Consider the following 26,402-nt stretch of genomic DNA (forward strand, 5'->3'; position numbering starts at 1 on the left):
GCGACGAGCACCACGAACAGGATGGGACTCAACCGCCGGCGCAGGACCGCGGCAGCAGCCTGCCCGGGGGAGCGGCGCAGAACCACACGACTCCCAGAGACGCCGGGCGGGCGCCGGAGCCTCCGGGAACGCTGAGCGTGCGCGCTGGCCTCACTCACAACCACGCGTGCACACACACCCGTGATCTTCCACAAGATGGCTGAGGAAAATGAACAGCACTGGATTTCTATGAGAAGAACGCTAATTCTCTAAAGTACACGATGTACCCAATGACGCTTTCACACTATGCCAGTAGAAAAATTAATAATTCAAAGGAACATATTTTTCAGTATTGGTTTATATGTTATATCATCACTATGCAATTACCGGATAAACGACACTGGAAGACTCCATTCATCTAGCCAGGCTTTCTTACAGCTAAAAGGCAAAATTCTGCTCTTGGGTCTGCATACTGCACCACGATGCAGCACCTGAATTTCCACCATCAGAGCTGGATCTCAGTTTTCCGATGGTCTAGTAATACAAGTTAGCATTGCCACAGCAACCAGCACAAAGACCTTTGCACTTGTTCCACTTGCCATTCCAAATACTTTTAATGCAGAGGCACATACTATCTGCAGCGTCTCACACCAGCCGTCTATCAGTGTCCTTCTATAAGGACAACATATTAGCAACATAATAATACAGTGGAATAGAATGAAATACATTTACAGGCAGAAAGCACAATGTGCACAGAACGTCTGTCCAGGGCAGCTACGGCGGCCACGGGTCAGCAAACCACGCAGAGGGACACGGGCCGGACACCCCCAGCGGCAACAGCGTTGTCCCCCACTCACCGCGTTATAGCCAAACACACTTGGCATCTCTCCTCATGGGAACCCATCTGTTCCGAAGACCTTTGGCCGAGGCAGCTGAAGAGCTCAGGAAAAGGCGTTCTGTGAAAACCGCTGCATTGTTGTTCTGCAGAGCCGTAACAGGAAAGGCTGGTGGAGGCTCCTTCCAGCACCTTTTGCATGCCCCAGTTTACACTCAGGATATCTTTATAACCTTCATGCATGTCAAAGGGCTTTAAATGATTTTCTCTGCTGTCTCAAATCTTCCATTTCACATTTTATTCCCCCCCCTCCTTCTCAGCCATTTGAAAGGTTGTTATTCCGAAACTTTCAAACATCACCCATCTGCACTACAAAATATCGGGCTACAATAAATCTCTCTTGATGCTGGTGAAAGATTTTGATTTGGGATTAAGAAGAGTCTCTCTAACACAATTCCTCCTCTCAGATCAGTTCACCACCAGAGACAGATGCTCGCTGGAGCACACACGCCTCTGGTACATCCAATTCCAAACCGCTCCAAGATTCCATTACTGCACATCCACAGAGGCTGCTGCTTGATATGTCAACCATGTTCCTGTATCCAGTCTATGAAACTATCATTACAAAATATCTGAGGGGCTGTTTTAAATAAATGCATTAAGAATGTGATTTTCCTTTGCTCTAAATACCACACAATGTAGTATCTGCAAACCTGCATATGCCAGGACACACAAGAGCCGAGTCCTGTGTGCACTGTCACCGCTTCCGCGGGGCTCGCACCACGCCAGGGGTCCTGTCCGAGCGTCCCGCCCTGCGCTGGGACGCACCCGCAAGATCTCTGGTACAGGGGCATTTTTGTTCGCAAACTCCTCCTCTAAGGAAAAGTTGCCCACAAAGGAGTTTTCCCTGTACGGTCAATTAACACAAAGCTCTGCTCTGAATGTAACCCAACCGCAGACACACCAAGGCCACAGCTCATTGCTTGAAAAGCAGCCCTGACATATTGTCAAATGTAGTACAAAAGCGCAATCAAAAAACCAGACATCCAGGTGTAATTTACCACCACTGGAACCGTTCAAGCCAAGCCAGTTCTATCTTCTATCCATACCATCTACCAAACTCTACAAGTTTGTTGGTTTTGGTTTGTTCCTTTTTTAAAACTCTAATTCTTTTCCTTATACCTACCTAAAAATACATAACACAACTAAAATGCATCTACAAAGGATACTCACAAAACTCTGCATTCAATTGAAACCAGATAATTCGGGATGCACCCAGCTCAAAGTTGAACGATCCCTTAGTTTTGGATTGGGGTTGGGGGAGGCATTTCTGATCCTGTTCCTGCTGTACCTCTAGCAAAAGCGACTTTCGTACTTTGTGTCCTCTGAGAGACAATGGGAGGAAAGCGGACGGCAAGCACCCCCGGCACGGCTGAGCACCCGAGGAACCAGCAGCCAGCCCAAAGGTCAAGGCAGCTTCGTCCTCACATCGTACGCCCTTAAACTGACAGAGCACAGCGGAGCGAACCCACTGAAATCAATGGCTTCACAGCAGAAGTACGGGGGCTCCGAGATAAAATCCCGTAAATTAGTATTTGCCTTTGGTTCCTTTGGAAAGATTTTTCAAGAGACATCAGTTCTCATCCGCTATCAAAATAACTGACGAGACCCTCCACAAATCAGAAACTTCTCAGTGCTGCAATCGCCGGAACAAAACGGACCCAGCTGGCACCTCTCGTGACAGCAGATGTGCCACTGCTGCCAAGATCAGACGATGCAGCATTGGTATCAATAGCCCAGCAAGCACATAAAACAAACAGTGAGTTCCTAAATGTTGCAGCACTTTTAAGGAGGAAAAGAGGGGCTTAAGACCCCATTTTGTTCCCAGATCCCTTTAGTTCCATCGGTTTCAGGATCCTAAGGGAGACTGGGCTTGAGTACTTTAATATTTCTTTTCTTTCGTATTTCTACGACCATCCTTGAAATTATTAATTCATGGAAGCACTTAACCAGCTAGACTAAGGACAGACAAATACTTTATTCTAGTCTGTTGCCCACGGTGGCTCAGTTCTTCTCTAACTACAGTACACCGATAGCACAAAGCTGTCGAGATCACATTCTCTGTCCACCATCACAGGGACATAAGAAGCGCAGCAGTAAAGGCAAGAGCCTCTACGTGCACAGCTGCCCTCTCTAACTGAAATTAAAAATACCATTACAATTCACGAAACACAATAGTTGTAAAAACCGTGTAGCACAGTGACCGGCAACCACCGCAGTTAAACAGCGCCAGGCCCCGGCTGTGCCGGGGGACTGGTCTGGTACCTGGCAGGACAAAGGCAACGCACTGTGACCTCTGGGACACCTTTGTTCCCCTTCCCGAATTCGCAGTGCACACTCCTCACTTGTGGCCAAGGGAGGTGCTAAGATCTGTCTCATGAGTCAGGGGAACGGGCTGACGGGGAGCAGATGCAGCCAAATAAAACCAAAGGGCTCAAACCAAATATCTGGAAATGGCCAACAAGGAAGCGAACAGAAGGACGCTGGTGCCGAGCCAAGGCGCGCTTGTCCTCCCCAGGTGAGTGAATTCCCAGGGAGCCAGGGCCAAAGCCCTTGTCCCTACCCCTGTGGCACAGCGACAGCCACCGCCCCACGGAACACCCCGGCCTTCGGGCACAGGGGAAGGAGAGCTCAGCAATCCTGTATTCAGTAATTACACCACTACGTTAAGTATTACGATTTGAAAAACTTCTGCAAACCCCTCAGCATTCTAGAAAAGTAAAGCAAAAGAATGCAAGATACCACAAGGACTTAAACCGTGAGCTGGATAAAGAAAGATCATCTTAAATCGGAGCGAGATGGAGGAAACCTCTTCTCATTTTCGCCTTATAAGCTACAGAATATTGAACACAAATGGCATCGGAAGATGAAATAATAAGTCAAGAGGTTCTCCCAAGTATCATGAAAGATCTAAACTAACTGTTTTTTAAATGTGCAAATATTCTATTTAGCTTTCAGCTATTTTGAATGCTATGAAATGATAATCCTATTTCTGAAGAAATATCAAGCTATGAATTACTTCTTGCTTGAAACAATAAATCAGCTGACAAAGCCATGACACTTTAAATGCTACAACTGGCACTCTATCAGAAGAGTACATTATAGTGGGGGGAAAGCAAGAGATGAGGTGTCTTTCACAATCTACAACATTTTATGTTGAAAACGGACAGATTTAGGGAAACAAAATGTGACTGGACATAAAGGAGCCGCAGACACGGGCTCCTCTGCGTAGCTGCGGGTGCCTTGATCTCGGGCTCCTGGGCAACGTGACTGCATTGCAGGCTTCCTCGTGGGCTCCGCTCCGTCATTCACAGACGTGTATGGATTCCTCTCCTCAGGACAGTGAAAATGTGCATTAAGTAACATAAAGCTACGCGCCAAAGACAGACGAGGGAACAGTAGCTGTCTAAGTCTCTCTTCTACAGCCTCTGCACAATCCTCAGGAGACCACAGTTCTACTTAATGTGTTCTCATTTTAAGTTATCAGATATTGGAGTATGTTTGAAGCAAAATTAATGACGCTTAGAACTCAATTCATAGAAACTAGGGAAAAGATACATTCATGTTTACTTGAAACCAGCTTGCAGTATGGAACTGACGTCAGAGCTGGAAACGCCATTCTCCAGAGTATTAGCAGGATATTCCAGCTCAGTAACTCACCCCCATGGACCAAGCGTGCCACACGGAGCAACACGGACAGAGGCAGTGGATTTGGGCTAAATGTCAGGAGTCTTACGTCCTTTCCAGCACAGCTGCTTGGTTTCCCTTGATATAGCCACGGTGCTGAGTCTTCCACACCATTTTCAAGTCTAATGGGCTCAAACCATCTAATAGATATAATTTGACAGATTGTGCTAAGATAATATTTCTTTACAGAGAGCAAAAGATCTAAGGAAACTAATTTACATTCAAGATAAATAATTCAGAAACTTGATATCCAGTTTTGAAAAGTCACCTCGATGTCCTGGAGGTGAATATCATAACACTTCAGTTCCTAATCATGCAAATCACTTCTGAAAATTAGGTCTGACTCTTAAATCACTCAGTTATTATTTTTCAGTGGCCTTCAGCTGTCCATCAGCTGCGGAGGCTCCGGTCTGCGCACAGGATGGAGATGCTGCTCTGACCCGGACACGGGATGGGGATGCTGCTCCGATCTGGACACGGGATGGGGATGCTGCTCTGACCCGGACACGGGATGGGGATGCTGCTCCGATCTGGACACGGGATGGGGATGCTGCTCCAACCCGGACACGGGATGGGGATGCTGCTCCGATCTGGACACGGGATGGGGATGCTGCTCCGACCCGGACACGGGATGGGGATGCTGCTCTGACCCGGACACGGGATGGGGATGCTGCTCCGACCCGGACACGGGATGGGGATGCTGCTCCGATCTGGACACGGGATGGGGATGCTGCTCTGACCTGCGCACGGGATGGGGATGCTGCTCTGATCTGGACACGGGATGGGGATGCTGCTCTGACCTGCGCACGGGATGGGGATGCTGCTCTGATCTGGACACGGGATGGGGATGCTGCTCTGATCTGGACACGGGATGGGGATGCTGCTCCGACCCGGACACGGGATGGGAATGCTGCTCCGACCTGGACATGGGATGGGGATGCTGCTCTGACCTGTGCACGGGATGGGGATGCTGCTCTGACCTGGACACAGGATGGGGATGCTGCTCTGACCTGGACACAGGATGGGGATGCTGCTCCGACCTGGACACGGGATGGGGATGCTGCTCTGACCTGTGCACGGGATGGGGATGCTGCTCTGACCCGGACACGGGATGGGGATGCTGCTCTGACCTGTGCATGGGATGGGGATGCTGCTCTTACCCGGACACGGGATGCTGCTCTGACCTGTGCATGGGATGGGGATGCTGCTCTGACCTGTGCATGGGATGGGGATGCTGCTCTTACCCGCACACGGGATGCTGCTCTGACCTGTGCATGGGATGGAGATGCTGCTCTGACCTGTGCATGGGATGGGGATGCTGCTCTGACCTGTGCATGGGATGGAGATGCTGATCCGACCTGTGCATGGGATGGGGATGCTGCTCTGACCTGTGCATGGGATGGGGATGCTGCTCCGACCTGTGCATGGGATGGGGATGCTGCTCTGACCTGTGCATGGGATGGGGATGCTGCTCTTACCCGCACACGGGATGCTGCTCTGACCTGTGCATGGGATGGAGATGCTGCTCTGACCTGTGCATGGGATGGGGATGCTGCTCTTACCCGCACACGGGATGCTGCTCCGACCTGTGCATGGGATGGGGATGCTGCTCTGACCTGTGCATGGGATGGGGATGCTGCTCTTACCCGCACACGGGATGCTGCTCTGACCCGCACGCGGGGTGCCGCTCTGACAAGGGGTGCCTGCACGCACGGGTGGTGACGGAGCAGCACAGGGGCTGTGGCGCTGGGTGCGAATCAAAACCCACATCTCTTCTCAACAGTTGAGACCTTGTACAACGTCCTGCAGATTCTGTCACTGCTTCTCTTTACCTTTGACTCTTTAGGGCACCAACTAATCCATACCAAGCAATTATCAACTTCAGTTAAGTTTGTAAGTATTTATGTAATAAAACCAGCAACCAGGAACTATCATGGAGAGCAAACTCTACAGCAGGAAGCTGATCTTTTCTCTCCTGACGTGTATCCAGATCCTAAAATCTGATCCTGTATTTTTCAGGTTCATTCCCCCTTTACTAAAAATTTACCAATAGCCTTTCTCCTCCTTCTTACAACATAATATCAAACCACTTTAACACATCAAATGCGCAGACAGTGAAATGGAAAAATAATTATTTGAATGCAGTCAGCCACTGTATCTTCTTAGTCTAATATTAATGGGAGGAAATGGAAGACTGTCACTGAATTTTAATGAATTCATTGATTAATTACTGTAAAGCCCTGTGAAAGTGCTCAGAATGATTATTATTTTTATTCCCAAGAAATTTTTTATAACGGCAGAGACAGAGCAAAGTCATTGCGGGCGGCCTGTGTTCAAAACACACGGCTGGTGCCAAGTGCCATTTATTAATGCTTCGCATAATTCAAGTACGGGCTCACCGTCAGAGACACTGGCACAGAACCACCCAGGGAGCGGCCCTTCCCTTGCCAACAGGTAACAGGGCTGTGCGCTGGGCACCGCTCAGCAGAACCGCTCGGGGAGTTAACGCGTTTGCGCCTCCCGAGCCGTGTTCAGCCCTAGCGTCAATTAAGAGAACGCTCCCAAAAGATTCACTGGAGCACAAATGTCCTTCTGCCAGGCCGAATCTGGCCCACCATCCCAAATTCTGTTGAATTTAATAAGATAAGCATGTATTTTCATTTCCTGACTGCAGATAAGGCTGACAAAATGTTCTGAAATCAGTCAGCAATTTCAGACCTAACCATTCAGCCAGCCAGGCAAATGGAAAAGAATCTTTTCTCATTAAGTAATGTCTAAGGGGAAGTCCAAACCTGTGTGCCAGTGAAACACCTCGGTGCTCGCTGCTGCGGGACCCAGGCGTGCGATGGGTGCTGTGCGCTCCAGAGCTGTCTCACGGAATGGGAGGTGTCTGTTCACAGAGAGCAGAACCCTTTCCTGCACATGTTCACACGGGAACCTTGACAGAGAAACTCCCTGACGTTCAGCAACGTTTGGAACATCACCTCTTTGTTTCTTCTCTATTCTAATCACGTCCTGCTCCAAGTCAAAGCACTAGCGTCCACTGTTCTAAGTTAGTGATGATTTAGATGTTGCTTACACTGACTTTTCTAAAGATCAATTCATCGATTGACTTGGTTTGTTTACCTAAATTGTCCCTCTTGCCCAGTTTCCCACAATATGTGACAGGACACCTGAAATAGGAGTGAAACCTGCGCTACGTATTTTCTGACATCCTTCCCACGGGAGCTTTGTCCCCAGGGAGCGCTGCATGCAGAGGGTCTTTGCTTCTCTGGAGCACACCCGACCTCAGCTGGTACTTGTTCTAAACATCTTCCTGGGAAGGGACTGCCCACAGAGCCCCCCAGCAGGAGCAGCCTCCTCTCTGGTATTCCGTGTTTGATGAATAGATCTGTTTTATGGAAAAACGCTGATCGCTGATTCCACAGCATCCTTCTTGTCTGTTCTACACACTGCAGGTACTGCAGGGTATGCTCTACATGTGCTACACCTTCGGTTCAAGCAAGTTCTACATGTACCTTCGGTTCAAGCATGCACATCTTTTTAATTTCCTGGAGTACAAGGAAGCGAAACCCACATGAACGACTGAAGCTCTGGTATTCTCCACAGCTACAGTCCGCTATGAGAAAGAATTACAGTATTATACACATTCGCCTCTGCAGTAGCAGGTCTAAAGCAGCTTTCGGATGGAGCAGCCTTGTTCTCACCCGTCCGGTATCCCGTGTTGTTGAGGTACACCGCGAACGTGCGGATCTCGTGCTGCGCCTGCCAGGACGGAGAAGAACAGTTCTCGTTGTTCGTGTAGGTGTTGTGGTTGTGGACGTACTTCCCCGTGAGAATGGAGGAGCGGGAAGGGCAGCACATGGGCGTTGTGACGAAGGCGTTGATGAAGTGAGCGCCTCCGTGCTCCATGATCCGCCTTGTTTTATTCATCACTTGCATAGAACCTGGAAGAAGAAAATCACCTCAGAGTTATTGTCTTGTTTCAATCACAAGAGCTAACTAAAAGTACAGGTAGCAAGGGCACTGTAATCTCATAGCGAACCCAAAGATCATTCTCTCCCCTCGAGCAAAGTTCTCCCATTGTTTTAAGAAGGAGCAAATACTGAAGTCCTGACTCAAGATTTGACTCAAACCTGCTGAGATAGTTTATAATGCTTTTTTAATTCCTCTCTAAGCTCACGATTTACCACTGTAACTATCTGCACCATCTGTGCAGCCTTTCTGGAGCCGCGAGCGTTGTTCCAGTAGCTGAAGGCAAGAACCGGCACGAATTAGGCTGAAACAATGTGAATTAGGCTGAGACAATGTGAATTAGGCTGAGACAATGTGGCCCAAGGGTGAAATTCACTTTGTGCAGCCTCCCTGGCCAGCATTTGCACACTCCTTAAGCATTATTTAATCCTTGCTTTCAGAAGACACCCCATGTGCTGCATTTGTGCCAACCTTCTGCAAAAGGCGGGGGGTTGTAAGCACAGAACCATGAGGCTGGAAGGGACGTCTCAAGATTCTTCAGCCCAAGCTCAAGCAGGGTCTGCCAGAGCCGTCTTTTCCCTCATGTGAGGTGTTAGCGGGTATTGATTTCTGGACCTTCCACTGAACCGAAGTCCTCATAATAATTTCCATACCCAGCGCACTGAGCTCTGTCTGACCACCTGATCTATTTGGATAATACCTAAAATGCTCTAACTTTGCTTAGGCTTGGTTCTGCAGAATTTGGTTTTTAGATCACTACCTAGGACAGATGACACCACATAGCTTATAACCATCATCTAAAAACAAACAAGCAAGTTTAACTAGCGGGGAACTGGACTAGTTGGGGTAACGAGACTAAAAGTCTTTTTGTCAACCATTCCTAAAAGCCACACTGCTGTCTGATGGCCTTTCTGCTTCTTGGTTAAGACAGGTTTGGGACAGAGACTGGGTCTTTACCTTAGACATCCACCTAGCTAAATCTGGGTCCATATGAGAGTTCTTCCTACATGCAGAAACACCAAGGACCAGAAGGAAAAAAGCCATCTAGGTTCCCACATCTATCGGTGCCTGGAAGTTATTAAAACTGCACCAGAGTGATTTAGGAGCAACTTCCCTTTTCCAAAGAACTTGTACCAAGACCTGTCACCAGCGCGACCTTGCGAAGGAGAGCGGACACCTCCCTGCCTGCTGCGACGGGCACGAAGGGTCGTGCTGCGGCGGGCTGGGGTAACTCACCCCGCGCCGAGCCGGATTAATGGGCCAGCTTTAATCAATGCACCCCGCGACCATCTGGCACAAACTGTTGTTTCTGTCAATAACGGGGTTAGGTTTCTCCTAAGCTCTTTAGGCAGGAATTTCATTATGAAATTGCAACCGTAAGTTGATTTGATACAGGGCACATTGATATAGCCAGGAGTCAAAACCCAGAGGGAAAACGGCCATAAGCCTCATACAAAACCTGACTCTCCAGCACCGTGAAGGAAGGTTAATTGCTACTGTAGGTCATTTCACCTAAACATTCCTGCGGCATTAGTTTTCTTGAGATCATTCTGTTGGAATGAATAACTAAAACATCGGTTTGTGCGTTTCTCGGGTCAGAGCGCGTCTGCGCCACATCGACAGGAACCAGGGCAGCTTAGCGAGCTTAGAACTCAGAACTTGCTGAACTCCACTCATCAAAAGGAAGCTTCTGAAGAACGCAAGATGGTTTGTTTCCATAGCTGTGGGATCAGTGCTAGTGCTCGAAGGCACTAACACCACAGTTAACAATTACAACAGTCAATTATACTTTATGTGAGCCTGAAAACCGTGAACGCTTCCTCTGTGTTGCTTCATGAGCCAGCCCAAGCATAAACAGACAGAAGAAGAGAATGCTTTGTCATCCCAATATTAAAATACATTTAACAACCCCTTTAAATGACGGAGGCATCTGTGCATAAATAACAGTACATGTTAAGACTCCCCTTGGGGACAGTAACATCCTTTAATAAAACTGCTGTAATGACAAGACCCTATATATCAACAGTCTTTAATACAAAAACATATGATCTAATCTGCTTCCCAAGCCTGAGAACTAATACAGAGTGACAGAGCAGTGGAAGGTAAAAATCCAGCAGACTCTTCTGTACAGCCCTAAATAGGCCAGCTTTAAATATTTTAAACAGCACTAAACCAGCCAACCAAAAGTGATTTTCTTCAGCTTGTGTCCCTCACAAACAGAGAACGGTGAGGAAGCGCAGGAACCGCGCTAAGGCGAGCTACGCGTCCAGCAGGAACCGAGCTAAGGCGAGCTACGCGTCCAGCAGGAACCGAGCTAAGGCGAGCTACGCGTCCAGCAGGAACCGCGCTAAGGCGAGCTACGCGTCCAGCAGGAACCGAGCTAAGGCGAGCTACGCGTCCAGCAGGAACCGAGCTAAGGCGAGCTACGCGTCCAGCAGGAACCGCGCTAAGGCGAGCTACGCGTCCAGCAGGAACCGAGCTAAGGCGAGCTACGCGTCCAGCAGGAACCGCGCTAAGGCGAGCTACGCGTCCAGCAGGAACCGAGCTAAGGCGAGCTACGCGTCCAGCAGGAACCGCGCTAAGGCGAGCTACGCGTCCAGCAGGAACCGAGCTAAGGCGAGCTACGCGTCCAGCAGGAACCGAGCTAAGGCGAGCTACGCGTCCAGCAGGAACCGAGCTAAGGCGAGCTACGCGTCCAGCAGGAACCGCGCTAAGGCGAGCTACGCGTCCAGCAGGAACCGAGCTAAGGCGAGCTACGCGTCCAGCAGGAACCGCGCTAAGGCGAGCTACGCGTCCAGCAGGAACCGAGCTAAGGCGAGCTACGCGTCCAGCAGGAACCGCGCTAAGGCGAGCTACGCGTCCAGCAGGAACCGAGCTAAGGCGAGCTACGCGTCCAGCAGGAACCGAGCTAAGGCGAGCTACGCGTCCAGCAGGAACCGCGCTAAGGCGAGCTACGCGTCCAGCAGGAACCGCGCTAAGGCGAGCTACGCGTCCAGCAGGAACCGCGCTAAGGCGAGCTACGCGTCCAGCAGGAACCGCGCTAAGGCGAGCTACGCGTCCAGCAGGAACCGCGCTAAGGCGAGCTACGCGTCCAGCAGGAACCGCGCTAAGGCGAGCTACGCGACCAGCAGGAACCGAGCTAAGGCGAGCTACGCGTCCAGCAGGAACCGAGCTAAGGCGAGCTACGCGTCCAGCAGGAACCGCGCTAAGGCGAGCTACGCGTCCAGCAGGAACCGCGCTAAGGCGAGCTACGCGTCCAGCAGGAACCGCGCTAAGGCGAGCTACGCGTCCAGCAGGAACCGCGCTAAGGCGAGCTACGCGTCCAGCAGGAACCGCGCTAAGGCGAGCTACGCGTCCAGCAGGAACCGCGCTAAGGCGAGCTACGCGTCCAGCAGGAACCGAGCTAAGGCGAGCTACGCGTCCAGCAGGAACCGCGCTAAGGCGAGCTACGCGTCCAGCAGGAACCGCGCTAAGGCGAGCTACGCGTCCAGCGGCCGCCGGAGCCTCGCCAGCTCACCTTCTGGGGTGTCCCAAGGGAAGTCACGCTGTGAAGCGCCAGTACTTAACTCAGAAAACATTCTGTTACCTGTCTAACACCACTGATAATAAAAATGCTGTAGTAAAATGTGAAAGTTCTAAGCTATTTTTAAAAACTATATCCATTGGCCTACTGTGGAAACATGGAAGTTCTATCAATTTGATGCATTCAAGCTGCTCACTCCAAGTGAGACAAAACCAAGGTTGAAATTTCACTTGAAATGTGTGAGGTATCCATAATTTTGCCCAGTGTGTCTTCACAGTTGACGTCAGGGATAAGGCTGATATTCTGACTAATGTTAATGGAGAAAATACACCAGTTGTTCATGAAACAACACCCACTGTCTCAGTAGCTGTGTTTGGCTGCCAGAAGTCCCCAGTTACGTGGTCTCAGGGAGCTCCAGCTGTTGAAGAACCTGCACTCAGTCCTAACGGACTCAGCCTACATTGAAGCCCAATTCAAGCAGCGGTATCCACAGGCAGGTACGTTCACTGAACTCCAGAATGCTCATTAACTGGCCCCTAATGCCTTCTATTTCTATCCTAGTTGAACCTCATTAGACACCCTTTTGACATCTTCATTCCCTTTTTTCTCCTCCTCATATTTGACGAACTCTAAGGCCGTAATCTCTGCACGTGATAACTAAGAAAAATTAACTTCTTTGTCACTTTTGTCGTTTTTCAGAGGAAGACGCAGGACCATACAAACCACCCCTCGCTCAGATTCCGCTAACCTGGCTGAATATATTCTAAATAACCAGATCTTTCTCCAACTACAAGAGAAGGAAATAAGCTGATTCGCTAAGCCACAGCAATATGGTAGGCAAGCCTAATTAAACTGGAGATGCTGAGCCCATCACACAGGGGACATCAGCTCTACACTAACTTGGACGTACGCGGCTCTAATGGGGAAAGAAAAGCCTTCGTTTCTAATTAATTCTTTCTCCTTGTCAGTGTATTCCTCTTCTGCACATTCTGCTTGTCAGTACAAGTCCTTTGATCAGAAGACAGTCAGCCGAGTGCGCATGTTTCGGTTGTTTCAGTAGTTCTTCTCCCATCTGTATCCATTACAACCTACACTCGTCCTCCTTTGACCAGGAGATTCTGCATCCTTTTCATCAGCCTTTTCCTTTACTCGAAATGAGGCTGAGGTTTGGTTTCCCCAATAAAACTCATTATTGAGAGCGGTGCAAATTAAAAATTAAAAAAAAAAGAGTTCTACTGCTTTCCTGAAAGGACAATGACCTTACATTCTTCTGGTAAACCCCACCTGCTGTTGGTACAGTGTCAAATCGATCCTAAATCAAATACAGCCTGTTCAGAACACCTCAGACTGCTTTGTCCTCCCTTCTGCCTCACAAGTAGCCACAAGAGAACCCAGTGAAAGCTACAGCACCCATCGGTTACAGGACATTCTCAGAAACAGTTGAACTCTTAGCTGTGCACAGCTTTCTCTGCAATATTTTCATAGCTTCCAAGCTTTCCTCAGCTTTTATTTGTAATTTGCATATTGTTTTCATCTTCAACGCATTCACCACGATCCCCACAACTGGCAATGCTGATTGACTTGGACAGCTCGCCAGACAACAGACAACGATAAAAATGGATTCAAACAAGTATCGGGTCTCCCAGAGCCATTAGTGGCAAATGACGAAATCAAATCTCAGCTTCGCCAAATGGATTCTCCTTGGCTGGATCCTAATTCGTGTGGACACATGCCCATTACATCTGAAAATGGAAAGCATCAAGATTACCAGAAAAGAGAAATATCCTGCCCAAAGGACTTAGCCAATCGCATCAGGAACAAGAAGGCCGGCATAAACCAGAAGATGATAAATATTTCAGGACCACCTGCTGAGCCTGCAAGATAACGTACTCAGGTTCTTTCGGATGTACGTTCCTGAAACGGCTTCATTTGTGATCCAAATAACCATTTAAAAAGTATCAACAACAACATCTGACCCTACTGGTCTGAATTTGTTTGTATCCGGTGGGGTCCTGCCCAGCAGGTTTTCCCACCGCCGTCCCAACGCGAGCCCCGAGCCGCAGAGGCGGCCCCGCGCACCCGGGCAGCGCCCGCCCCGCCGGCCGGACCAGGCCGTGCGGCAGCACAGGGTGCTGGCGCCGCTGTGTTCTGCGCCTTCTGCGAGGGCTCGTCTGACTTCTCCCGTCCATACCAGGAATGTGATGCCATGGCTGCCAAAACCCCACCAGACCACACACACATACACAAGCTCTTGTGTTCCACGTGATCTGGGCTTTATACTCACTTAAAAGCATATTTCTAATGCAAATTTATTAACGTAAACTGGTTTGTGTTAATCGCTGCTCCTAACTACCGACAACATTTGGTGAATATAAGCTTCTTCAGGTAACAGAACAAAACCCAAACCCTGTCAGTTAATTCATTATTCCAAATCATTAGGCAAAGCGTGTGTTTCATCTTCATCTCCTTTTTTCAACAATTAACACGGCATTGAATAACACAGAAGAACTTCTGCATTTTGGTCAGTAATTAACTACACGTCTAAACGGACAATACCAAGAACAGTATGACTGCATTAGGTAACATTTATGTAATTAAAATTCTATACGTAATGAACGTCTGCAATTAAACAAAACAGTGGGTAATTACGTGGCGCAATAACCTGTCATAATTTCAAAGGCGGTGCTTTGGCACGGAGCTCCCCGGCTACAGTCGGAACGGCCAGCAGCACAGTTTGGGTGTGCGCGCAAAGCCAGGAGTCTCAGGTTTCCACAGAAACGGGAACCTCGTCGTTGAGACCAAGCTCTGCTGCAGACGGAAAGTACTGTCTGCACAAACTCAGGCTTAAACTTTTGCTACTTGTTCCTTCTATAGCTTTTCACACGGAAAGAAAAGATCATTCTTTCAAATGCAGGAATCTAACTTCAGGAAGAGCAGTGCCGTGCTCATCAACTAACACTATGTCTTACCAAGTTCTACATCCTGATCGTCAGTGAGAACAAGGATGATGTTTGGGCGGATGTTTCTGCGGTCTCTTTGATATCTTCCCTTCAGCCGCTGATTTAACAGGAAAGCTGAACTTCCATCCAAGAGCGATAAAACCGTCATCATGAATAATCCAAGGGCAACACTGTGCTGTGCCATATTTAGTGTTCTCTCTGAACAAGGTCAGGTAATGGCTTCTATTTCTTTGTTGTTTGCAGTTCTCCTATAAGCGAGAAGGAAACAAGTATTATTTATACTTGACCCCAAGGAACAGCAAGGTTCCCTCCAAGGAAGGAAAAAGCGACATGATCTGAAATAACCTAAGAAAACACAAACAGGAAAAGAACCACACGCACGCAAAACCCCCATAACAGAGCATCTGAACATTTTCCTTCAACATTCAGTTCCTAAGCTGTTCCCAGGGCAGGTAACCAAGCTTCCCCCTGTTCCCACCTTGGGCAGCAAGGCCAGCATGTAGCAGGGCATCGAACTCTCACGTTTGCTTTGATACGTCTAAAAGCGATCTTCCTCCAGGTGCTGGGGTGCTTTGAGATTACACTTTTGTCTGCTGCACCAAGACGCAGGTGTTGAAGAAAGAAAACCACATGTTTATCCATATTTTTAAAAAGGACTGTGGTAAAATTTACTGAGTTAACAACAGGTTTGCAAACTCACAGATGATCCTCAGGCAGCAAAGCTGTTACACGCCGATCACCTTACAAATGTCACTGGAGAGCAGAGCTGCCCAGCTCTCGCTGTGCATGATGTTTGAAGTCTCCTGCAGCTCTGATGCTGGTGTGACAGCCCCTCAGCATTTGCTGGTTTCCAAGGTTTTTTAAATATCATTATTACCACCAAGCTCATTTGCAGGCCCATTACTGCAGATGGCTGGGGATGGATGCGGCCCAACGTTCTGCACTGTCTGTGACTCCTCTCCATCGTGAACGAGCGGCCCGACATGGACCTGCTCGTGAACAGAGCAGGTCTAACTGGCCCCGCTCCTGCTAACGAGCCAATGCGAAATTCTTAGCAATTCCTACACGGAGATTCAAAAAAAATAAAGGAATAAGCGTTCTGATGAATTCTGAAATCAGAGTTGTGCTCAGTGATCTTCTGGTACAAAGGGATTTTCTCTTGCTTCCGGAAGTCAATATAACAGCATGAAGCTGTATTGAAAATACCGAACACTAATTATTTCATCAGATGCAGTGATCAATGAGTCAGTTTTTGACGAATTCCCTACTTGCTGCCGGCCTTTTCCTGGACTGGTGCCAACGATCGCTCGTAATGCAGTGAAAATCAATTAAAAATGACACAAGGGAGAGGATCTGCTTTTTGTAAAGAGCAGAAAAGCGCGAGCAGAAGGACGCCAGCACAGTTTTACCCAAAGAAATCCATCGGCGGTTCTGTCCCTGAAGCCGCCTGGGAAACAGTTGTTCCTGCAGCAGAGGATTTCGCAGGCGCGTTTCACTCCATCTCTGCCAGTGCCTGCTCTTCGAGATAACTCTGATGGAGAAAGCCCTCGTGCAATAGCAAAACCACTGGTCTGAAAAATTATACTCAGCCTCTACGCTTATTTAAGAAATGCATATTGAATTTTCATATAAGCCAACAGATATGTAGCTATAGCATGATGCAATATTTATTAAGGCTGTTTTCCAAAAATGTTCAGTAACAGCGCTTTGAGGAAATGAAAAATCCTTCTTCCTCACTGGCCCCTCCAGCGAGTTGCACAGGCAGCAAAATCAGCTTTTCTCATAGAAACTGAAAAGTGATCTTAAATACCCCAGCACCTGTTCCAACCGAAAGGAAGAGAGCAAAGCGCAGCTTCCTGGTACCTCTGCTGCTGCTCAGAGATCCGCCGGGCGATGGCAGGAGGGACGCCGGCGAGCCCTGGCGCTGCTCATCCCCTGCTCTCAGCGCCGTCTGCAGCGGGGCGACCGCGGGGGTCGGGCACCTTCGCCAGAGCAGCCCAAAGCAGCGGGAGAGGCAGATCTGGATCTGTTTCAAAAAGGGAGGAAACAAACGTTACTTGAGCAGGCACATACTCCTGGTCACCAGGTTTTCGGGGCAGAGGCTACAGAAATGCGTCCTGCTCTTCAAAAACGGCTCCATGTGTCCTTCTGCTAAAACAAACTCACAAAACCCACCCAACAACAACAAAACACACACAAAAAACCACACCCAACAACACAGGCGTTGGCGTTGCACACACACATTTTTGTGAAGGTCTAAAAGTTAATGTGTTTTGGGTTGGTTTTTTTCCTGCTCTCTGCTAGCCAGTTGTTCTCAGAGTAACAGAACAACATCATTAAGACTTCTCTTGCAGCCCGAGCCTGCGGAAGGCCGTCCGTTCTTGTTAGGCTTGCTCACAACTACGTGCACTGTTAGGCTTGCTCACAACTACGTGCACTGTTAGGCTTGCTCACAACTACGTGCACTGTTAGGCTTGCTCACAACTACGTGCAGGGTACCGTGCGCGTACCAGCGCTCCTCGCGGTTCTCTCCCCTCTGGAACCGCGGGGCAGTGCCCCCCGGCGCCGCCCCCAGCCCATCTGCTCCTCGCCGCCTGTTGCCCCACTCCCGCCCCACTGTATCTGAAAATAGAACTTGTCCCCAACTCTGAGAGCTGCTTATCTATCTATAAAATACTTAACACATTTGGGAACAGATATAAACCGCTATTCCACAGCTACTTTATCCACGCTTACGGTTAAAAGAATCCGTTATCTCTGCGAGGACACCGTGGGTGGAAGAGAGAATTTCATGTCAAGAACAACAGGCGTCTTCTTCCAAACCTGTTATCTCTTCCTCTACCCCCTCCTCAATGAAGATTTTTCAACTATTACGATGTGTTATGTTCCTATTATTATCAGGGTAAGTACTGCTGGGAACCAACTCGAAGTATGTAATTAAGTACAAAACTCATACCAATAAGTAGGTAAGAAAATTAAAGCAATTTTAGAAAATAACCTATTTCCTGAAGTATGTATTCATAAAAGACAGATATGCCACAACTAACAGCATATATACAGTAAAATCTAAAAGCCAGCTTTAAGTAGTTCTCAGAATAGCAGCAGAGGAGTCTCTCGCATGTATTGCCAGTGGTCAAATATAGATTGATTTTTTTAACCCCTAGTCTGCAGTGACCCTCCTGGAAGAAACATGACATGAAGTCTCTGTTAACAGTTCTCTCCCCATTTCCGTCAGCAAGTTTAACCTGTGACTCCTAGACAAAGCCAGCAGAATTCCACGGAGTGCCCGTCCGCCCCCACTTTTAACACGGCAGCCCCTCCAACGATGCACTTTGACGGGAGGGGTACAGATGGTCCGCTGCTCTGCGCCGCTGCAGCCCAGCCTCCGGCTCCAGAGAGGCTCCATCCGCGGCGGCTCCCGTGAGAACGAGGTGTGCCGCTGGTGTTCTCCCAGGCCGCACACACGAGCCTGGTGCGCCTGGTCACTCCTGTGTTACGTTACAAAAGTACTATCAGAAATCCATGAAATGCTCTTCGGCTGGGGCACCTAGCTGAGCTTTATGAAGTCCATGAAACCTCCTAGCACGCCGCTTTGCAGAAAGTCTGGTCCCCTTATTGTCTATGGTTTACGGCCGAGTTTAACAAGTCTCTGACTGCCTTCAGAGCCCAAATTAGATACAGCTGCTGCTTTTTGTTCTTAACTCCCGCTAGCATGGGGAATGAGAACAGAGCCAAATTCAATTCTCCCGTGTGGCAACACAGAACATTACACTAAGTCGCATTACAAATGTGGAAGACAGAAAGCCAGACTCCGGTACATTTATTCTATTTATAACAGAATGGAGCCAAGTTCTGTTCCTAAGTAGCATTTACACCAAGGAAAGACTTCTTTTTAATATCGCCCTGAGTAATTAACGTCAGTTCTGCTGCAGCACAAGCAGGATGCACAGGGATGACCCGCGTCAGTTCTGCTCCAGATGGTACTTTTAACGTGCTATTGACCGGTATTGCCTGGCACAGATGCACGGCCACTGAGTGCACACCCAGCAGCTGACAGCGGCCTGTACACCGCGCCCCCGGCCCCGCTGATCCCAGTCCTGGCACTGCTGTCCCACACACTGCCCAGTGCGAATTCACCAAACTCAAATAGTTAAGTTAGCGCAATATAACCAGGAGTAGTATCTGACTCTTCCTATAATGGAAAAGGTACAAACATGTAACAAGTTGGTTCTTTATCAAATACGTAAGCTAATCCTGGTTTGAGCTCATTTCTAGAAAGCTGTTTCTAATTATTTTACATAAGCTGTTGGTTTTTCTAAATAAGCACACAGCAAACCACAACACAGAAAATGGGTACGGCGAGTTCAACCCGCCCCGCAGCCACGGCGGAGCGGAGCGGAGCACGCGCCCCGTGCAGGAGCCGCGCACGCAGGGGAAGCGGCCGGCGCGCAGCAGCGCACACCTGCTCGGAGCACCCTGGAGACAGCACAGGTGCGCTGTGCGCACTCAGGTGTGCCATTTGCCCAGTGCTTACATTCACCCAGACACCCGGTGCTGGATCCACTCCCTAGCAACCAACCCAATTAAAACCACTTTGCTGTTAAATGGATCCAGCGGTGCTGCTGTTCTGTTAACTCTTGGGTCACTCCTATTCATCCAGGTTTGGTTACAATAAAGCCTTTTTCAGTGAGGCTACCAACCATCATTTCAAACCATTATCTTTTGCTTGTAAGAGATAAACACATTTGTATATGTGAACTGGGAAAAATCTTGTTTACAATCAAACAAGGTTTTCAGGGGAAGGCTGGTATCAACGTTACTACCGCAATCTAACAACATGCTGTGTTTCCTTATAGTGCTATACTTTCTGATTTTGTCTCTCCAGGCAGTCAAAAATATAAAAGAACGTACAAAACCTGACCTACAGTGCTAAATGTGCCTCTTGAAGATCGCTGTGGTGCTATTTACCTACACAAAACACGGCTGAAGTTGTTTCGGGTTTGACCGGTTGTTGGTGTTGGTTGGTTGGTTGGCTGTGGTTTGTTGTTGGCTGGTTGGTTGTGGTCAGGAGCTGAGCTTGCAGTCTCAGCACAGCACTATTATTCACACTACTATTCAGACACATTCTTCCAGCGCGCTTTCCTTACGCTGGTGAACTCCATACCAACCTAAATATTTATCACAGGGAAGCTTACTCGCGTTACAGAATCTCTTCCTATTCTGAAACTTTATTTTAAATAAAATTCAATTATAAATAACCATTTTGCCTATAACTTAATATTTTTAAAAGTGTTTTAAACAGCATAATACACTCTCCATGAATCCACACTGTTCCTTCTATTCACTGCTTGCATGTTATTATTAGAGCTACCCAGCAATACAAACAAAATTACCTACGCCTCTGATAGGTTAAATTGCTATTTGGATCCCTCAAATCCACAATAATAAACACACTTCTCTGCAATGATAACCCAATAACCTGAAAGAGAATTATTTCATGGTTATATTTATCTTCATACATTTATAAATAACAAAGGTACACAGTCTTTAAGATGATTATATTAATTTGTATTAAGTACAGTAATACCCACAGACTTTTGCTTCTGAAAACACCAGAAGGGAATGAATGCAAGTGCTTTGAAATAGAAAAAGTAGGCAAGCGCAGTTCACCATTGCACAAACACATTCCAGCAAGTAAACAGAATTTTCTGTAGCCGCATACAAAAAAAATCATGCCATGCACGTATATGTGTGTGTATATACATGTGCAAACACATACAGACATTCAGATGCACATATTACCCGGATGCGCACGGTATTTGCTGAATGAGAAGCCAAGTGCCAGGGCATCAGCTGCCTGTGCAAACTCCGTTCCGCACAGCACAGCCGGCGCCGCTGCCGCTCGTCACCCGCGGGGAAACACCCGCGGAGGGCGGAACTCCCGCACCCGCTCCTCGCCGCGCAAGGGGGCGCGACACGGTGCGGCCCCGCCAGGGCTAAGGGCTCCCGGGCTGGCACCCAGCGCCCGCCGCGCCGTGCCGGGGCACGCACAGCACCAAGGCCGGGGGGCCGAAGGGCCGCGGCGCTCCGGGGGAGCTCCCACCGCAGCCGGCGGGGCCGGCCAGGGCCCGCAGCCATCCCGACGGCAGCACCGCCCCGCCGCGCCTCTCCGCGGCCTCTGCCGCTCCGGTACCCGGCGGCTCCCACCCTCCCAGCCCCAAGCCCCCGTTCTCGTAACGCCTCACTCAACTTCCCGCCCCGCCCGTCACCTATGCCGCAGGAGCGCGGCCAGAGCCGCTCGGTGCCGGCTGCATTCGACCCTCCGCCCGGGCTCCGCGCTGTGCAGCCCGGCTCGGCCTCCGGGAGCAGGGCGGGCTCCAGGCGCCCCTCCAGCGCTCCCTGCGCGGGCAGCGCCGCACACTCACCGCGGAGCCGGCGCTCAGCCGCGCCGCGCCACGGCCGCTGCTCCCGCTGCTCCCCCTGCCCGCCCGCGGAGCGCCGAGCCCGGCGGGGCGGAGAACCGCATCCTGCGGCCGTGGCGCCGGGCAGCGGCCGAAGCCCGTTTCACCACCGAGCGCTGAGAGGAAGAGCTCGGGCGGGTGCTGCCCCCCCTCTTCTTCCTCCTCTCCCTTCTCCTCCTTTTGCCGTTTAAAAAGTTCATTTACCTCGAAGATCCTCCTCCCAGGATTGACGCAATGCCCGGCGGCGCGCACAGGGGAAACCTGTTCCACCAGCCCCCGGCGGGTTCGAAGTCCAGCGGCAGCCCCGCGGGCACAGCAGCCCGGCGGGGAAGGACCGGCGCTGGGCGGCCGCTGGCTCCACAGAGCCGTTATGAGCAAAGGAACGGTCCAGCGAGGGGTGGGGAGACTGAATTAATTGCCCTTCCTATTTTATTCTGTTCTTGTCTCCGACGGCTGGCGGCTGCCGAGCTCAGCCCGGCCCCGCGCTGCGGACCGTGGAGGCTCCAAAGGGGCCGGGGTCTGCCAGACCTGCACCCACACACCTCGGGGGGAGAGGGCTCTGGGAACACGAGACCCCCTTCCCCTTGTGCAGCTGAAACTGAAGGACCCCATAGTCAGTGGTAACTAAGAAACGCTTCAAGAAGCTCCTGGAGGTGGGGACGGTATTGAGAGCAGGGGCTGTCTGCACCACTTGGAGCAAGTTACATTCTACTTCTGGAACTTATTGCATAGTTGGATATCTATCCAAATACTATTATCTTCAGTGTATTCTTTAAGGACCTCTTAAATATATATCTTTGAAAGATACTGATACATCAATAATAATTTAAAAAACCCTTATTTTTTATTTTGAATCTGTATCTTTAAAATATGCATTAGAAAACAAATCAGAGAATAAAAATAACTTTATGCCACTATTTTTTATCATAAAGTGATGCTACAGTGAAAATGGATATCCTGTCCATTTTCAACCACATTTTCCTGTGCAAGAACAACAATCAATGGAAGAGGAGGAGTGAGAAACAGATTAGAAGAAGATACTATTCTTTCCCTTCCCAAGTCCGAACACACACTTACACAGCTGCAGAACTAGCAAAGAAATATGATGGTTCCTCAAAATGCCACAGGAAAATGATGGGCTGTAGTTTAAAGTAAAAAAAGCCAGAGCAGAAGAGACTCACAGGAAGAGCTACAGAGTTCTAGAAGTACATATTCTGAAAAGCAGTACAAGACAGATTTCTATACCTATGCAAATCCTTCTGTTCCATCTATGATTTATTTGGGCTTTTGCTTTAAAACAAGCATTGCCTCCAATGACCTCATTCGGACTTTGCTGGAGAAGGCTAATCACCTTGAACGGTTTTGCACTGTTGGCTACAGGTAGATTTGACCCTAAAACCCCCAAATGGCACAATTCCTCCAGATACAGGTATATCACTGCTAAGGTACCGCGTGTGCTCCTGTAGGGACTGGAACAAACAATACAAGTGAAGCATTTTATGTCAGTACAACTGTGCCCACACTAGGGGCTGCAACAGTATAACTGTATTGGGATAAATAAACCGCTCCCTAGCAGGGATTTACACTCATACAAAAGCTATGTGTAGAACAGGAGCTACGTCTTGCTAACATTTTGATAAAATTGTTATATTGCCTTCCGAGATAACATTTGACCTTTTGCTAGTGACTTTCATCTCACAATAAAACAATTTACAGACAATTAATTTTTACAGCACACCTGTGAGCTGCAGTCTGATTGCTCCCATTTCAGACGTGGATTAGTGTGGGATAAGGCAGCTGAGTCACCGCAGACCTGCGGCAAGGAGGCCGGCAGAGCCCGAGCAGCGCTCCTGCGTCCCGGCCTCAGCCCACGGCGTGCGGCTCAGCACCAGCTCAGCACCACCTCGGACGCTACGGGGCTGCAACCTCACCGCCAGACCCAAGGAAAGCACAGTTTGCTATACAGCGATCCACACTTTACAGTGCAGCAGGAAATGGACAAGCTCCCTGTTTACAATGTCATTTTTCTAGCGCACTAAATAGGATTTTCCATTATAAGAAACACGTGACCTAATATAAAGCTACATGGCAAGTTTTCATTAAGACAAACTACGAGCAACAAAGATACTAAAACTAATATTAGCGGCATTAGTGCAGCAATCCAGATTTGATGTAACATCACTGGAAAATCTGTCGCAATAGATCGCTCATTCCAACAAAGGGCTATATTCGCCCCGCAGTGAGTGCATGTAATTTCCATTAATGTTAATGGCAGTTATGCAAGTGCATTAAGAGGATAATATACCCCCTGGTCTGAGACAACCCTGCAAAGTGAAAGGTGCTTCCTCTTGAACAGAATGGAGTTTCCATCTCATGCATTTCAAAAGAACTTGTTCTGGCACTGTTACAAAACAGGACGGATAACAACTATTATGCACAGTTGGTGAATAGATTCCAGAGTTAAAGCAGTTCAGTGATTTCAGCTAGTTTTCCTATTGCCAACATTTCGAGGGATATAGACATATCTAAACCACTGTGGTTTATTTGAAGTCTAGGGCAGCAAAATCACGTGGAATTACCAGTAGAACAAGAAGGTCTGAAAGCCTGCTGGTGCAATGGGGAAGGAACTCCTTTCATTCGCCATCTGGAAACGGATACAACTGGTATATATGGATCGTCACAACTGAGCAGGAGCGCAAAAGGAAATGGAGATGTAAGATCATTCCCTTGCACTCCCACGCCAGAGCTTTCTCAGCAGGTATCACCAGTACACCTCACATATTTCTCACAGCAAGCCATTTAACAGCTCGGAGTTATTGTGCTGTACCTCAAATAACAAATGCTGCCTATTATCTAAATAATTTGTCTAAACAAATCTCAGGATATACCTATTGAATTAGTAGAAAACAGACATGCAGGCATTTCTTTAAATGTCATCGCACATCTCTTTGCATCATGAGGCACATAAACCCTCAAAACAATTGATCTGCATCTTCCCTGCCCAGCTGACTCCCAAGTACCGTGGCACAGGACAGTACACCGAACAACGCGTGTGGGACTGTTAACCACGGGACGGCTGTGCGGGGTCCCCCGGCAGGTCTGACCCCACACCGCGACCCCCGTCCCGTCCTGAGGCGGGAGCTGAAGCTCCGGGGCTCACACACACCTCGAGTTTACAAGCGCTTGTGGGGACGTGTCCCCGCAATGGAGCACGAGAGTAGCGCAGCACGTCAGCAATACAGAGAAACAACTGGGAAACAAGACAGCCAGAGAGAGTGCGAAGTCATTAAAAAACTGCCCCAAAAGCAGCAGACGGGCAGGATGCTGCAGCGAGGCACGTCCCTCCCACTGCTGCAAGCTCCGGTGTGCTTCAGGGCGCCAACAGCGCCCTGCTCTCGCGTCACACCGCGCTGAAAGGAGAGGCTACGCTTCAGTCCACGCCTTCCAACTCTTCCTCAGACTTGCTAATCTTTACAGTAACTCACCATATGGGAACCTCTCAACCCATTAGGCAGTTTGACGTCTCCTCTCTGCTTTTGTATTTTTTAATGTATACGCACATGCTCTGAAACATCTTTCAAGGCCTAGAAATAAACCCAAGAACAGAACAGGAGCCTGATCTCACTTGTTTTCCTCAGTGCAATTTCTTACAGCAATTGGTCCAGAGTTACACTAAAACCCCGGTCGGTGCCCTTATGGCAGTATACAATTTCATTTTTTAGTTCTTAAAACAACTGCATTTAGTTGCATAAAATGTGGCAATAGTGCTTCAAACAAGGAATCGGAATCCTGCTAGGAAAACTTACACAGCACAACGTGCTCCGCTCGATCCCTCCAGCGCACGCGTTCCGTAGCGCGGACTCCAGCTCAACGCGGGCAATCACTCCGCTCCTATCTTTTGAAGTCAAGCTGCACTTTCTGCAAACACACAATCGCATTATGGGGGAAATTGTTTATATGCTTTAAGGTGCTATGAAAACGGAAAAGGGCAACACAGCCAAGACAAACAAAGGAGAAGGGAAAAATTCACCTTGCGCAATTGATCCAAATGCCAAGCAAAGAAACGCACCATACTCTTCAGCGTGAGACTAAAGATTAAGCATACTGTATATGAATTCAGTTACAACTGTAAGCGTACGATGTGTCAAGACAATATAATTCCAGTTTAAGATTAATCAAATGAATTTCCGTCGTAACACAACAGTGGATGCAAGTTACTCGGCCAAATACCGAAGCGGCGAAGATGAGGGGGAAGTTGTAACGGCAACAAAAGTACCCCCCCAGCGCTCGGATAAGGGGACAGCTTAGCTATGTGGACAGCAAGCGCAAAGCAAACCTTCCCTGGAAAGCCAAACAGCAATTCATAGGAAAACACTCTTAGAACGATACTGAAGTTCACACGCAAAATTAATATCGGTGTTCTAAGCATCCATATTATTAATAAGGCACCAGATGCATCTGAATATCTCTACAGAGGACACACCTTCAACACATCACTGCTGGTCACACAGCCCATGCAGAGACGAAAAGAGATCAATAGGGAGAAAAGCAGCCCTCCTTTTCCCCATCTGTAAATTACCTTTACAACAGCTGCTCGTAAGCACGCAATGATTTAATAATTTATTTGGATTTTTCCCATCCTGACCTGATTTTCCCTTGCAGGCCTCCACCACATTTCAGCGCGGTGCTCGGGCTGCCGCCTGTTCTCACACCTGGGTGTTCAAACATCCGGCTGTGGAGCAACAGGACGACAACCGGCTGAACGCACAGTGTAACTGACAGCGCCTGAGCCAGCGACACCCAGAACGTGCCCTGCAACCCCGTTTCTTCTTCTCAGCTTTTGTGTTTGGTTCTTTGTTTCCTACATCTCTATAGACAGATCTGAGTTCTGATCACCTTTGGAAAACTTCAGGCTGATTACA

At 48.8% G+C, this 26,402-nt stretch overlaps 1 protein-coding gene across 9 annotated transcripts in view; it reads right to left on the reverse strand.

Moving 5' to 3' along the window:
* Positions 1-26,402, reverse strand: part of SULF2 (sulfatase 2) — a 98,516-nt gene that overhangs the window by 38,061 nt on the left and 34,053 nt on the right. For 5 of the 9 annotated variants that reach the window (XM_065849655.2, XM_071815466.1, XM_065849654.2 and 2 more), the window contains 3 exons: positions 16,883-17,045; positions 15,029-15,267; positions 8,269-8,508 (listed from right to left, as the gene is read on the reverse strand). In XM_065849655.2, the coding sequence (XP_065705727.2) occupies positions 8,269-8,508; positions 15,029-15,203 (415 nt within the window). In that variant the 5' untranslated portion in view covers positions 15,204-15,267; positions 16,883-17,045. Of the gene's footprint in view, positions 1-8,268; positions 8,509-15,028; positions 15,268-16,829; positions 17,046-21,288; positions 21,308-21,444; positions 21,642-21,684; positions 21,828-26,402 lie in introns of those variants that run through there. The other 4 variants (XM_065849656.2, XM_065849653.2, XM_071815463.1 and 1 more) reach the window with 4 other exon arrangements.

The sequence above is a fragment of the Patagioenas fasciata genome, chromosome 16 (assembly GCF_037038585.1).
Source record: "Patagioenas fasciata isolate bPatFas1 chromosome 16, bPatFas1.hap1, whole genome shotgun sequence".
NCBI lineage: Eukaryota > Metazoa > Chordata > Aves > Columbiformes > Columbidae > Patagioenas > Patagioenas fasciata.